Raw genomic sequence first — 12,005 nt, 5'->3', positions numbered from 1 at the left:
CAGGAAGTACCACAAAATAAAGGGCACAAATTATGAGTCTCTTCTCCTTTTCATCCATTTCTTTCTCTCTCCTACCATCACTCATTCACTACGTCTGTCTCCATCAGCCACCTATTTCTTTCTGTGTCCTAATTCCAGTGTATTCTTTTCTCTCCTATTCTTTGACAAGCAGCCTCAGCTCAGGTTAGCTGCCTGAGTCCAAGTCCTCCCAATGCCCTAGGACACACAACTAAGGAAACTGGTCTGAGGCTGTGCAACTAGCCTGAACCATTGCTAGGGATGCAATAATCCACACCACAGTGCTATTTTTAACAAGCTAGTGCAAACCTGGCTAGCTGTGCTGGGAATCACCCCTCCCAGCTACAGTGTGGGCACCCCCAAGCAAAAATGTATTTTGTTTCTCAAGAGTGTGTGTGTTTCACTCCACCAATAGGTATATGCTGATCGCAATTATACTCCTCACTGCAACACTCTGTCTCCCACTCTCTCTCACTGTGGGAATAGGACTTGGAGTTGTGGTAATCCAACAGATCATAAGGAAGCATGGGTAGATGTGGTACCCTCTGTAGGGGTTTCCAGTCTGTGCCACAGGTATCACTGGTTTTATATGAGCTTGCTATTCCCTTCATTCACTTTGTAACAAATTTGTAAGAAGTAGTGCATAAACCAATACACTTGGGAGCTGCTGTCAGGTAAATACGATCGACCATATTTTACCACTGGTATCAAAAGGCATTTCTGCTTTAAAAAAACCTACCAGTGTGATTCATCTCCACGCAAATTAGGCATTTATGTTGAAGAAATATTGACTAAAGTCTTCATTTGATCTGAGCAGTTAGTCGGTTGTGTGTACCATGCCACTGCAACAGTTGCGCGAGTTTTCTCTAGACCTCTACATTCTCATTGCAGTTTTGGGGCTGGAATAAAAGCAAGATTGGTCCCAATGTGGCCACAAAACTGGAAAGTTCTTTATTTGCATTCTCTAGTCAGTAATTCTAAGGGAAATGGCTTTACTTCACAATATGAAAGCCTCCCTTTGGTTTTACATTTCGTATAAATGATCAATTTTAGAACCTCTTCCTCGAGTGACAGAGCTGCGGATGGAACTTTCACAAGCAAAACCATCTTCATTATTATTTTTTTTAAAATCTACAACATTTACTGCTTTTTAATTAAACCCAAAATTTAATACAACACCATACTGGAAAATGAAACTGTCTGGTAAAACAATCAAGGGTAGAAAGCATCTAAGACAGCAAAGGAACCTGAACTTTGTTGGGTGAAACACAGCAAAAGTAATTTGTGGGAGTCAATGCTTTTTCCAAAACATGCCTCACCCGACCAATAGCTTAGATCAAATAATTCATGAGTATCGGATGGAACAATGGATAGTAAAGATACTCAATTAACAGATAGCTCTGAATATGATCTCTTGATTTAGGTTAAGATGCACTTCAAATATCAATTTAAAGTTCTGCATTAAGAAAAATGGGTAAAATCCTTCTTGAACAAGTTAAACCTTTATTCCAAGATTCAGAATGGTGGCAACATGCCAGAAATCTAACACAGAGTGTTGCGATAAACACTGCACACTTTGCGCATAAACCACCCACAAAGGGACAGTGAGCGACACCACTTTCCTCAAACTGTAGGGCAAGTGAGTAAGATGAACCCTTAGCATGTTGGTTTGCCAGAGCCCCATAGTCACAAGTTGTTTGTGTTTTGGACAGAAGTCCCCGAGTTCCCATTCCAACAGCCTCTGGTTCATTTAGCTTAGAACTCTCACCTAGTTAAAAAGAGAAAAAGAAAGAAAACCTACCTTGTCAGACATAGGGAAAGCAACATAGCCTTGGGATATGTTGGTTCTATATGTATGCAGATAGGGTTTGGTGGAAAAAAAAAAAATCAAACTATTCCCATCTCTCAACTGCTAGAGGGATTTTTTTTTTAGTTCTGCTACACTGCAAGAGTAGGTGCAAATGTCTGCTCTTGGTATTAGAATAAGGCTAATTCCTAATTCCCTTGACTAAGCTGCCCTGCTGCTAATGGCTACTACAGGTTTTATTCCTATTAAAGAGACTTGCTGGTTGCCCAAGGTGACAGTGCTGTGTCACGGGTAATCATGAAAGCGATATGGCAAAGGGCTTCTAAAACCTTAGCTTTGATTAAAAAGATCAAATGGTTTAGTCTTCAGCCTTTTAAGTCTAAAATAATGAGCATGCATTTGTGCTGTGCTTCTCTGTACAATAGAGTCAAGCAAAATATGACTCACTTTTCATTCACCAGCTAGCTTTTTGTATGAGGTTAGTGACAGTAGTACAATGAGACTGATAACACTCCCCACGTACTAGCAGTCATCTAAACAGGAGACTATTAAAACATGTCAGTGTGCTACTGGAATGGACCCATGTTTGTTTATTTGTGTTAACTTGAAGATCAAGGCAAGTTAATCCATCTTGGTGGTGGTGTCATTTAGAACCAAGATAAATAACAAAAGAACAATGGGACAAATCCTGACAGCTTTGACAGTGGGAGAGTAGAGGGTGCCCAGAACATGTCTGGGATCTGGTTCACTGTTTTTTACCAGCGAAAACATGTGAGAACCTGTAACAGCCCAACTCAAAACTTTGTCATCGAATAGGCAGTTTTTAAAGACAAATGAAAGAGTAAAATGTAGATTCTGTCAGGGTCTTTCAAAATAAGTCATTCCCCTTTCCATACAGGAAAAGGTGCCTTACACAACTGCCTGACACAACTTAACCCAAACTGGGAAGGATTGTACTGCTATGCCTCGCTTGGTTTAGTTAAAGTGGTGGAACTTTTATCTTTAGGCAAGGACTCAACTTGATCAGACATCTAAGCATTTTCTAGGCACAAATAGAGTGAAGCTATAGCTAAACATATTTGGAATCAAAGTATGTGACTGTGTGGATCATGTGTATATCTGGTCAGCCATACATTAAATGAGGCCAAACTGTGCATAAGCCATTAGATTGGACAGCACCACTTGCATCTTTAAAGGAATAAGGTGCCATGTCTTCATTTAGTTGAGCAAAACAAAAACAAAAAAGATTTTTAAAGAAATGAATAAGGTTGACAAATAACATAGTTGCCTATCACAGTTCACACACTCATATGTTTACAATCACACATCATAAACATCCTGCATTTGAATATACTGAACCAGACCCTCAGCTTGTGTAAGGTCAAGTCTACATTAAAGGGGAAGGTTGAATAAAGATATGCAACTGCAGCTACCTTAATTATGTAGCTGGAGTCAATGTACTTTGATTTGAATTTCCCCATCACCCCCACAGCAGGAGGCCGACAGGAGTATTGGCCATCATCAGAAACACCCTCTGAGTTCAATTTAGCGGGTCTTTACTAGACCCACTAAATCAAACTCCAGAAGGTCAATCACAATAACAACCACCACTACCTTCCCTGGAGTGAAGACATGGCCTAAGTGGGCACAGCTGCATTAAAGCAAGTGAAAGCATTTACATTAGCTGACAATCTGGGGTGTGTAATTTATATTAATTTTTTTAAAAACGGGATTGAGTAGTGTATTCATTTTGAGGTTTCTGGTGAAAGAAGAATATTAATCTGTAGGTCAAAGTTAAGATAAAATTTGATGCCATCAAGTATCCCTTTCTTTGAGTTGAAGAGGTTGGATTTTACAAATGATTGTCTGTTAGACAAGAGCATTATTTTCATTTAGCACATCACTGGTGAGTTATGGTGTGGTTGGTGAAAATAAAGGAACTGTGAAAAGAACAGCCACGTAATTCAGAAACTGTATTGCTTACATAATACTCACCGTGACACTTCATTGTGTGTCTTTAAAAAGTCAATCCGCACTCCGCACTAATCTAAGGCTTTGTGTTCATGCCAAAGTTTAAAGCACTGCTGTGGCAAACCTTGAACACAGCAGTGTGGTCATGGCAAGAGCGCTCTCCCAGCACACTAGGTAACATCGCCACGAGGGGAGTAGCTAACTGCACTCCCAGTGCTGTAGCGCTGTCCACGCTGGTGCTTTAAAGTGCTGTAACTTGCTACACTCAAGGGGACCGGGGGGGGGGGGGGGCGGGGGGGGAAGAGGGGGTTTGAACACCCTTGAGCAAGAAAGTTACAGCGCAGTAACTTGCCAGTGTAGGCAAGCCCTGAATGTCTCATCTAGTTCATTCAAAATACAGTAAAGGAAATACCATACTAAGGCCAGATCTATACTATAAACTTACAACAGTATGACTGTCCGTCAGTTACACTGACTCAGCCGCCAGTATAGACAGCACTGTGTTGATGGGACGGCTTCTCCTGTTGACATAGCTACCACCTCTTAGGGAGGTGCATTGACTATGCTGCCAGCAGAAATTCTCCCATCTGCATAGTAGCACCTTCACGGAAGAATAACAGTGGCTCAGCTGCATTGGTGCAGCTATCCTGCTGCAGTATCGTAAGTGTGGATCTACCTTAAATTCTGCAGCACGATCAAGTGACTTCTCACTAGTCCTGCAAGTGACATTCACTTAATCAATATCACTTCATTTTGTTTTTCACAGGGCTGTTCGCCCTCTTTCCTCCTATCCTTCATTATCAAATTTGCAGGAGAAAAGAAGCAGCAAGCAGTAAAACACTACTTTAATCCAGGAGAAAAAATTAAGCAGCCAGTGTCTAGTCCCACTTATTTTAAGAGCTACATTAGCAGAATGATAATTAGGCTGTTTCAGAATGCTGGGGACACCTTAATGTTACCTGCTTGGCCAGTGAGGAGATAGTGTCCTGATCTGATCCAGATCCCACTGAAGTTAAATTTTCACTGATCTCACTTGGGTTGGATTTGGTCCACATAGCGCCATTAGTCCACTCGTACTAAATCAGAAGTGACACTCAACTCCTGATAGTCCATTCCTTTCCTTCAAATCACAGCCTAGACTTTTAAAATATTAATTAATTCAAAGCTCCGCTGTCCCTTGTGTTCTACACCTCTGAGGCATTTTTTTTGTGAGCAGCGGGGTACTGATCTGTACAAGAATCCTATTAGGATTCTTCCATGCCTGCTCACAAGCATGGAACAACAAGGACTACACATTTACATAGGTGCACATACAGTACTGGCCTTTGGTTTATTATTGTATAGGGATGTTCTGCATTGCAGACATACTCCAATCTGTGATGCTGTTTTCATTCTGAGGACTCAATGAATCTTATCTATTATTCTGCTATCAGTCAGTCTAGAAAAGGAATATGGGATGCTTAAAATTACATTTTGGGCTTGTTGGACTAAATATTAACATACTTGCACTGGAGGAAAGCAAATATAGTGCCCATCTTTTAAAAAAAAAGAAGATAATTGGGGGAACTACTAACCTGCCAGCCTCACCTCAGTCCCTGGAAAAATCATGGAGCAGAACCTTAAGGAAACACTTGATCAGGAACAGTCAACATGGATTCACCAAGGGCACCAAGTCATTCCTGATAAGTCTAATTGACTTTTATGATGAGATATCCCATATTCACAGATCTGGTTAATCTCCAAGGTCCAGTTTTGTTCAACATCTTCATTAATTATGTGGCTGTTGGGATGGATTGCACCCTTATCAAGTTTGTAGATGACACTAACATCACATTTAAAACTGTCTGACCTTCATTTTATAGATTTTCCTTTCAATATTACTAGTATCTTCCTATGTCCTTCAGTCTTACATTTACGAGCTTCAAATTGGCTATCATCAGAACCTTGGTTTTCTGTAGAGCTATGTCAAAGTAAAAGCCAGTACCATACGGAACTGGGAGAAGTTCCTTTACATTTCAGTTCTTCATTTTGTTCATGGTATGTGAGAGTAGACAGACTTGCGGATTCATCATTAATGGTACCATGAACAAAGTTTTCATTAGTCCTTATATTTTATTCATTTCATAAATGCATGTTCCTATTTTGTTTCTCACAGCCTTAACCACAATGTGACTGAGGACTGAGAAGATGTGGGCGTCTCTGTAACCATCGCCCTCCGAAACCAGGCACACTTCCTTTGGCCTTTTCCACCATCCCGTACCAGCAGATGGAGCTAGCAAACCATTTGCACAAAGTGATTCCTTCTCATGTAAGCAGGTCAAAGACAAACATGTATGTGGGCCACTGCTCCATTCCCCACACTCTCAGCCAGATCCTAGTACTGCTGCAGCTAATACCCCTTCTCCCCTCACATTCTTCCCTCCTACAAGCATTGAGGGCATGGGGAGAGAGGCAACTGCTGTAAGCAGGCAGTGTCCTCACCTTTTTTTCCTGAGGCGGCCAACGCCCAGTTCCTACTGAACAGGGAAGTGGTCCCCACAGTAAACGAGCATACACGCTGGACCCTTGACATGCTGCAGCAACCTAAATATGCCTAGCGTAACATACCACAGGGTCGCTTTAAAGGTAAGGCAAACAAACTATTCCGCCTACTGCCAGATTGGTCTGAGTGGAACGATTCCTTTACAGCCCTAAAGGGGTAACAGTCATGACACCCCAACTAGGCGTAGAAACCTGGTTAATCCATGAGAGTGGGCAGGAGCTGGAAGCAGCTGTTCCTGGGAACATAATGGAAGAGAGAACGGGCCCATAATAAATCCATCCTTTTGTATACAGAGCCCAGGGATGGGTTTCCCCTGCAGGCCCAGCTGAAGCATCCACCATTGGTGGGGTGGGGTGTGTAGTGGAAGAAACCACATTTCATAGGCGTTTGTGTTTCATGCCTATGTGCCATCCAGAAAAAGTGATTTCATACCTAGGGAAGAGTGGTTGGGACTCAGGATCAAGTGATCCAAATGGATAGAGTGGGAATGGTTTCTAGCAAGTTCAAAAGGTTCATCTACTTTTTCCATAGTGCCCCTAAATGATAGTGGGATGGATAATACAACTTGAAGCTCTTTTCCTAACTCGGCATCAAACAGAGCAGCACAAGCTTTATGCCAATAGTGCCTTGTCAATAAAAGGCTACATTTCCAAGCTTCATCCTTCGTCATATTTAGGGAGAAAAAAGAAAGGAGTGAACAAAAATCTTCTCTGCATGTGTCTCACTTCCACAGTACTGGAATCAACTCACATTAATGTACTGCCCTTGGGGCTTTTTTTTTCCCCCCCTGGTTCGAGCCCAAAGCCCAAATCAGGTTTTTGGAGGGCACATTGACAGTACTGGTTCTACAGCTTTGCACACATGCCAAAAATGCAATTTACTCTTCCTGGGATTTTGATGCAGGGAAGCCAGGACTTAAAAAAAATTCAGGTCTGACTTTGAAAAGGAAGCCTGAAAAAGGAGGTAGGGCAGTCTGCAGTGCTATACATGCCACCTGCTTATGCATCGTGTGTAAGGAAAAGAGTGAAGAGCACGAACTGAGGTAGTCCCTTCTAAGTATGGAGCCCACCAGGGGCTCTCTCCTACTTTCATCATCTTTACAAATATGTCAGAGTCCTGTATTTCTCAACCCAAACTGGGTGAGGTGAGTGACATGGATCCCATTGTAAAATATTAATATTGCTTTTAATATTGTTGTAATGTGCCTTGTGATGTAATTGATAAAGTGGATCTGAATAAATAAAATATGGCAAAATATATTACAGCCAAACTCCTGTTTGAAGATTCAATTATTAGAAAAAAATCTATCTTCATTCACTTTCTTGATGGGAATGTTATTTTAGACCTGTTGTTCAGAGATCCTGAGCACCTGCGGCAACCTCAGTTTAAGTTGTCAGTGCTCAGCACTTCCCAAAAGAAAACCAGGCATTTGGACTTAAAATGGGAAGAGCAGTTGAACGAAATGGTTACATTCCAGAGCTTTAAAATTGCCATCTGTTGACTGATTTAAGTTGTGTGATAGAAAAACAAATATCGAGGGAGGGGATGATCATACAGACGTGCATTTGGGAGAATCACTTTTGCTTGTAGCAATGAGATTCCAGGTCTAGGAGTGTTTGGTAATGGTACAGTAGTTTGATCCAAGTCATATATCAGTTAATTTTCTCTTTCCAGGAGCTTCCCCCCGTTTTTGGGGGGAGAAAGGGAGGATTAAAACTAAAATGGATTCTACTGGAGTTTAGGCCTAAACCTTTTGAAAGTTTCAATCAAGGGGCGAGACTACACTGGGTTTATTTGAACAATAACGTCTAGTCCCATTTTGGATCAGAATAAAAACCAATGTCTAAGTGGCACCCACTATATTCATGCAATCTGACCACTGTCTCCTCTTTCATTCATTTACCTGAAAAGTCTATTTAGGTTTTATATCAACACATGCAAAGGAATAGGAGGAAGGTGCATACCAGCCAATTAACTATTCATGACACGTCTCAACAAAGCCTGTGCTTAATTATAAATTAATTTGAATTCTAACCTACAGTTTACTTTCTGAAACAGGCAGAAAGAGAGACTGATGAAGGCTTTCAAAATAATGTTCAGTTATTGTTTTTGTACTTTTTAGTCCAGCAATATATTTATCTTGTCTATTGGAGAGAGGCATTTGTTAATTTCCAGTTATGAGAAATGGACAATTCTAATTGTGTTTAATCAGTGCATTGATTTTTGCATAAGGATCTGTTTGAATTGTTGTATGTATTTTTAAATCAGGATGTCAGGCACCAAGAATGATTAACGCAGCTAACTTGTAAGTCTGACTACAATGAATGAACGAACAGGGAAGTAAATATTATTGAGAGCAGGCTGCCCTTCTTACATGGCCAGCTTCTACAGGATAAAAACAAGCATTTGGCTAAGACCTAGTACCCCCATGAGGCCTCCATACAAGGGAAAACTGCTTAAACTGGGTTAGTACAATTAAGCAGTATCCATTCAAAATATCAGACTTGTAGCTGGTAATAAAAGACTATTAAAACTAGTAACATTATTACATTAACTTCTGGAAAATACATAAGGAAATTTATAGGTATCATAAAATATTATTGCTTCATTGCTATTATACACAGCAAGTTCCAAAAGCAGAGATTAAATAATGGTGAAGGACATGAACCAAGCCAAGAAATTCAAGGTTCTGTCTGAGATTATGTTCTTAACTCATATTCTAGAAAAGAAAGACATATTTTTACTTTCTTGGCATCTGCTTGTCTATTTATATTAACAAAGTGCCCAGACAGTGCTGCCAGATGCTGTGCACAAAAGTAATTCAATGGATCAAGGTCTCTCCACCCCCAGACCTCTTCCACAGCTTCTTATAATGACAGAGAAAAGAGTCTTTCAAGATCTCAATTCCCATCCCAGAAAATCCTACTCAATCAATCTCTCCTCTCCACCTGAGAAAGCAAGCTGCAGCACCTCCTGAAGGTCATCATGCTTGGACTCTGGCATTCAGGCAGAGAGAAAAGAAATACAAAGGCAAGGACACTCAGAGAAAAAAAATCTCACTGCACAAATCCTTTAAAACCCGCATCCAGTCATCCCCCAGCTATCCCACTTACTGGCCTGATTCTTTGCTCCTCTGTTCTGGATCTTGACGCAGATGTGGGTGGGCGAGAAGAACTTTGGCTCACACTGGTGCTGCCGGCATTCTGGGACATCCGGGGCGTGCCGGGTACCTTGGGTAAGTTAGGACAGCTTTAGGGCTTTCTGCTCTGTTTCTCGCACTCCCCTACAGTCGAGCAATGGCTAGTCAAATTGCACTGCACTCTGAGTATGCCCCTGGCTCCGGAGTAGCGTTAGTGATCACACTGTTTGTAGCTCCCATTTATGTCATGTCTTCACTACAATTCGAGGGGCGGGGGATGTTAAGATGGTCTCTAGGGCGGTGTTTTGTTTTGTTTTTATTTAATAGAGCTGAGAGAATCATTTTGTGCCCATTTACATTCACACAGTCACAATGTGATCCCTGTGTCCCCTCGCTCCGGGGAGGACCAAGCTGTGCCAGCACTTTCTCTAGCTCAGATGGGTTGGCTGACATGCCAAGGCGAAAGAGTGCACTCCGGGCTCTGCTCTCTGCCTGTTTCCTCTCCCCACCTCTTCCCCCTGCCCCTGCAAGGAGCTCTTACAGGGGACTAAGAGTTCCATAACCGTTGCTCCTGTGTGCTGGCACGATAGGTAGCTGCCCACTGGGCTCAGTGTGAGCACTAACACGCACCACACACAAAATAACTCTGCCAGCACATTCATCAGCTTCCCAGTCTCCATAAACCATCTGTTTAATGTCTCCAAAGGGCCTAATCCACATTAGGAACCATTTACATTTATTGAGTGAGCTTCTCAGTCTCACTCCAGTCCCCTTGCGTCAGCTTAAAGGGCAGGAGTCACTTAAAGGGGCTCCAGATGCCTGGGATCCAGTCTGGGAAATTCAGGAATGGAGAAAGAGAGCTGTCTGCTTTGTGAGGACCCCCTTGCAAGCGCTGGCACTGGGGGCGAGCAAGCCAGGGGTAGGGCTGCCATGAATCACACTGCTTCTCGAAAGGCAGGTTAGTAAGCTGCTGCACGAGGGACAGCCATAGGCAGCTGTCCATGTTACTGGGAGTAGGGGGCACTCCAGCCCTGAAGAAGTTCAGAATCAGGAAAGTGAAGGATAGTTCAAAACCACTGTGGTGCCCTCACTGTGTTGAGCCTTACAGGCAGAACCCCGTACTCTCCACACTGCAATATCAGGCCAGGATTTTCAGAAGCGACTAACAAATCTCAAGCTGGGTGGACGCTAATGAGGCCTGATTTTAGGGTGACCATATTTTCCAAAGGAAAAACAGAACACCCCATGAGGCTGGACCGAGCTGCTTCCCGAGCCCTGCCAGAGGCTGGGGTCACAGTTCACCTGAGCCCCACCTTCCCTCTGCATGGGGATAGGGTTGCCACAGATTCCCTTCCACCTCTTCCTGCACACTGTTCCATTGACAAAAGTGGGTGTGACAGGATGCAGTCACAGAAGACCACTTTGGGGGCCTGACAAGGCCACTGCCACTCACCCGCCTGCTCTGAGACTTCTTACCACTCTGTCCAAACAAGCCAGCTCCCTGGTCTCCCCCAGCCAAGGCAAAGAGCTGAGATGACCCTCTCCCCACTCCCCCACGAGAAGCAGTCCAGACACTGAAACTTTTCAGGTCCAAGGAAAATGCAGTTTTAGGCCCAGCTTCCTGGGAAACCACTCCCCAAATGGAATCAGAATCTCAAAGGAAATACTTAGGTAAGCCCCCTTTAACAATGAAAGGGGGGATGTTCACGCTGATTGCTCCCCCAGGTAGCAATTATTTACACTGGGCTTGATAAAATAAAATAAAAGTGATTAAGTACAAGCAGTAGGAATTAGGTGGTTATAAGTGAGAACAGGCAGAGCAAAGCACATTACAAATTAAAAATAACAGAAAACATTTAGCTAATTCTAACACTAAAACCTCAATACAAACTCACCCTAAAGCAGTTCCTTTCCCAGCTAAGCCTTCAAACCAGGGCAGCTCCTCACCCTGAGGTCTTTGGTTCCTTCCCTCGGGTGTGTCCAGCCAGTCAAAGACCAAGAAACTCCTAAGCTTCCTATTGCTTTATAAATTCCACTTTGGGTGGGAATCCTGTTTCTACAGTCCGTCCTTCCATTAGCTGGTCAGCCCTACCAGCTGGGGAGGGTATGTGGTTTCCTCAGACCAACCACTGCTAAGACCTAGAGGACAAAGGAGATTGTTTGCAGTTGGTCATCTAGACTTTGAGGAGGACATCCTTGGTGGCTTTCCTTTGTACATTTAAAACCATAAAACATTCCATACTCCATATATCTAACTTTACACACAAGAATCATTCAAGCACCGAAATAAGATATACCGACCCATAGGATTATGACATGAAGATTGACAGGTTACATGAGGCAATTTGTCCTAAGCATCTTGAGTTACATATATTAGTGTCCGTAAGTCCATTTCATAAAGGGGGGGCAGGGCTGTCAAAAAAAAAAAAAAAAAAAAAAGTCAGGATGGCTGGGACAGGACTTAAAAATGGGCTGTCCTGGCCAAAACAGGATGTATGGTCACCCAGAGCCACTGGCAGGTGGGGATA

The 12,005-nt window shown here is 42.6% G+C and overlaps 1 protein-coding gene across 2 annotated transcripts in view; it reads right to left on the bottom strand.

Annotated features, from left to right (window-relative positions):
- The window catches only part of TRPM1 (transient receptor potential cation channel subfamily M member 1), a 159,416-nt gene extending 147,675 nt beyond the window's left edge, over window positions 1-11,741 (bottom strand). Inside the window, exons 1-2 of one of the 2 annotated variants that reach the window (XM_075897707.1) lie at window positions 11,373-11,741; window positions 9,452-9,568 (exon numbers count right to left, since the gene is read on the bottom strand). In XM_075897707.1, coding sequence (XP_075753822.1) covers window positions 9,452-9,550 — 99 coding nt within the window. In that variant the 5' untranslated portion in view covers window positions 9,551-9,568; window positions 11,373-11,741. Of the gene's footprint in view, window positions 1-9,451; window positions 9,725-11,372 lie in introns of those variants that run through there. The other variant, XM_075897708.1, reaches the window with a different exon arrangement.
- Between the last annotated feature and the right edge of the window lie 264 nt (window positions 11,742-12,005).

This window comes from Pelodiscus sinensis, chromosome 14 (genome assembly GCF_049634645.1).
Source record: "Pelodiscus sinensis isolate JC-2024 chromosome 14, ASM4963464v1, whole genome shotgun sequence".
In the NCBI taxonomy this organism is placed as follows: domain Eukaryota; kingdom Metazoa; phylum Chordata; order Testudines; family Trionychidae; genus Pelodiscus; species Pelodiscus sinensis.
Note: the sequence above shows the minus strand (reverse complement) of the source record. Positions and strands in the feature narration are given on the sequence as shown.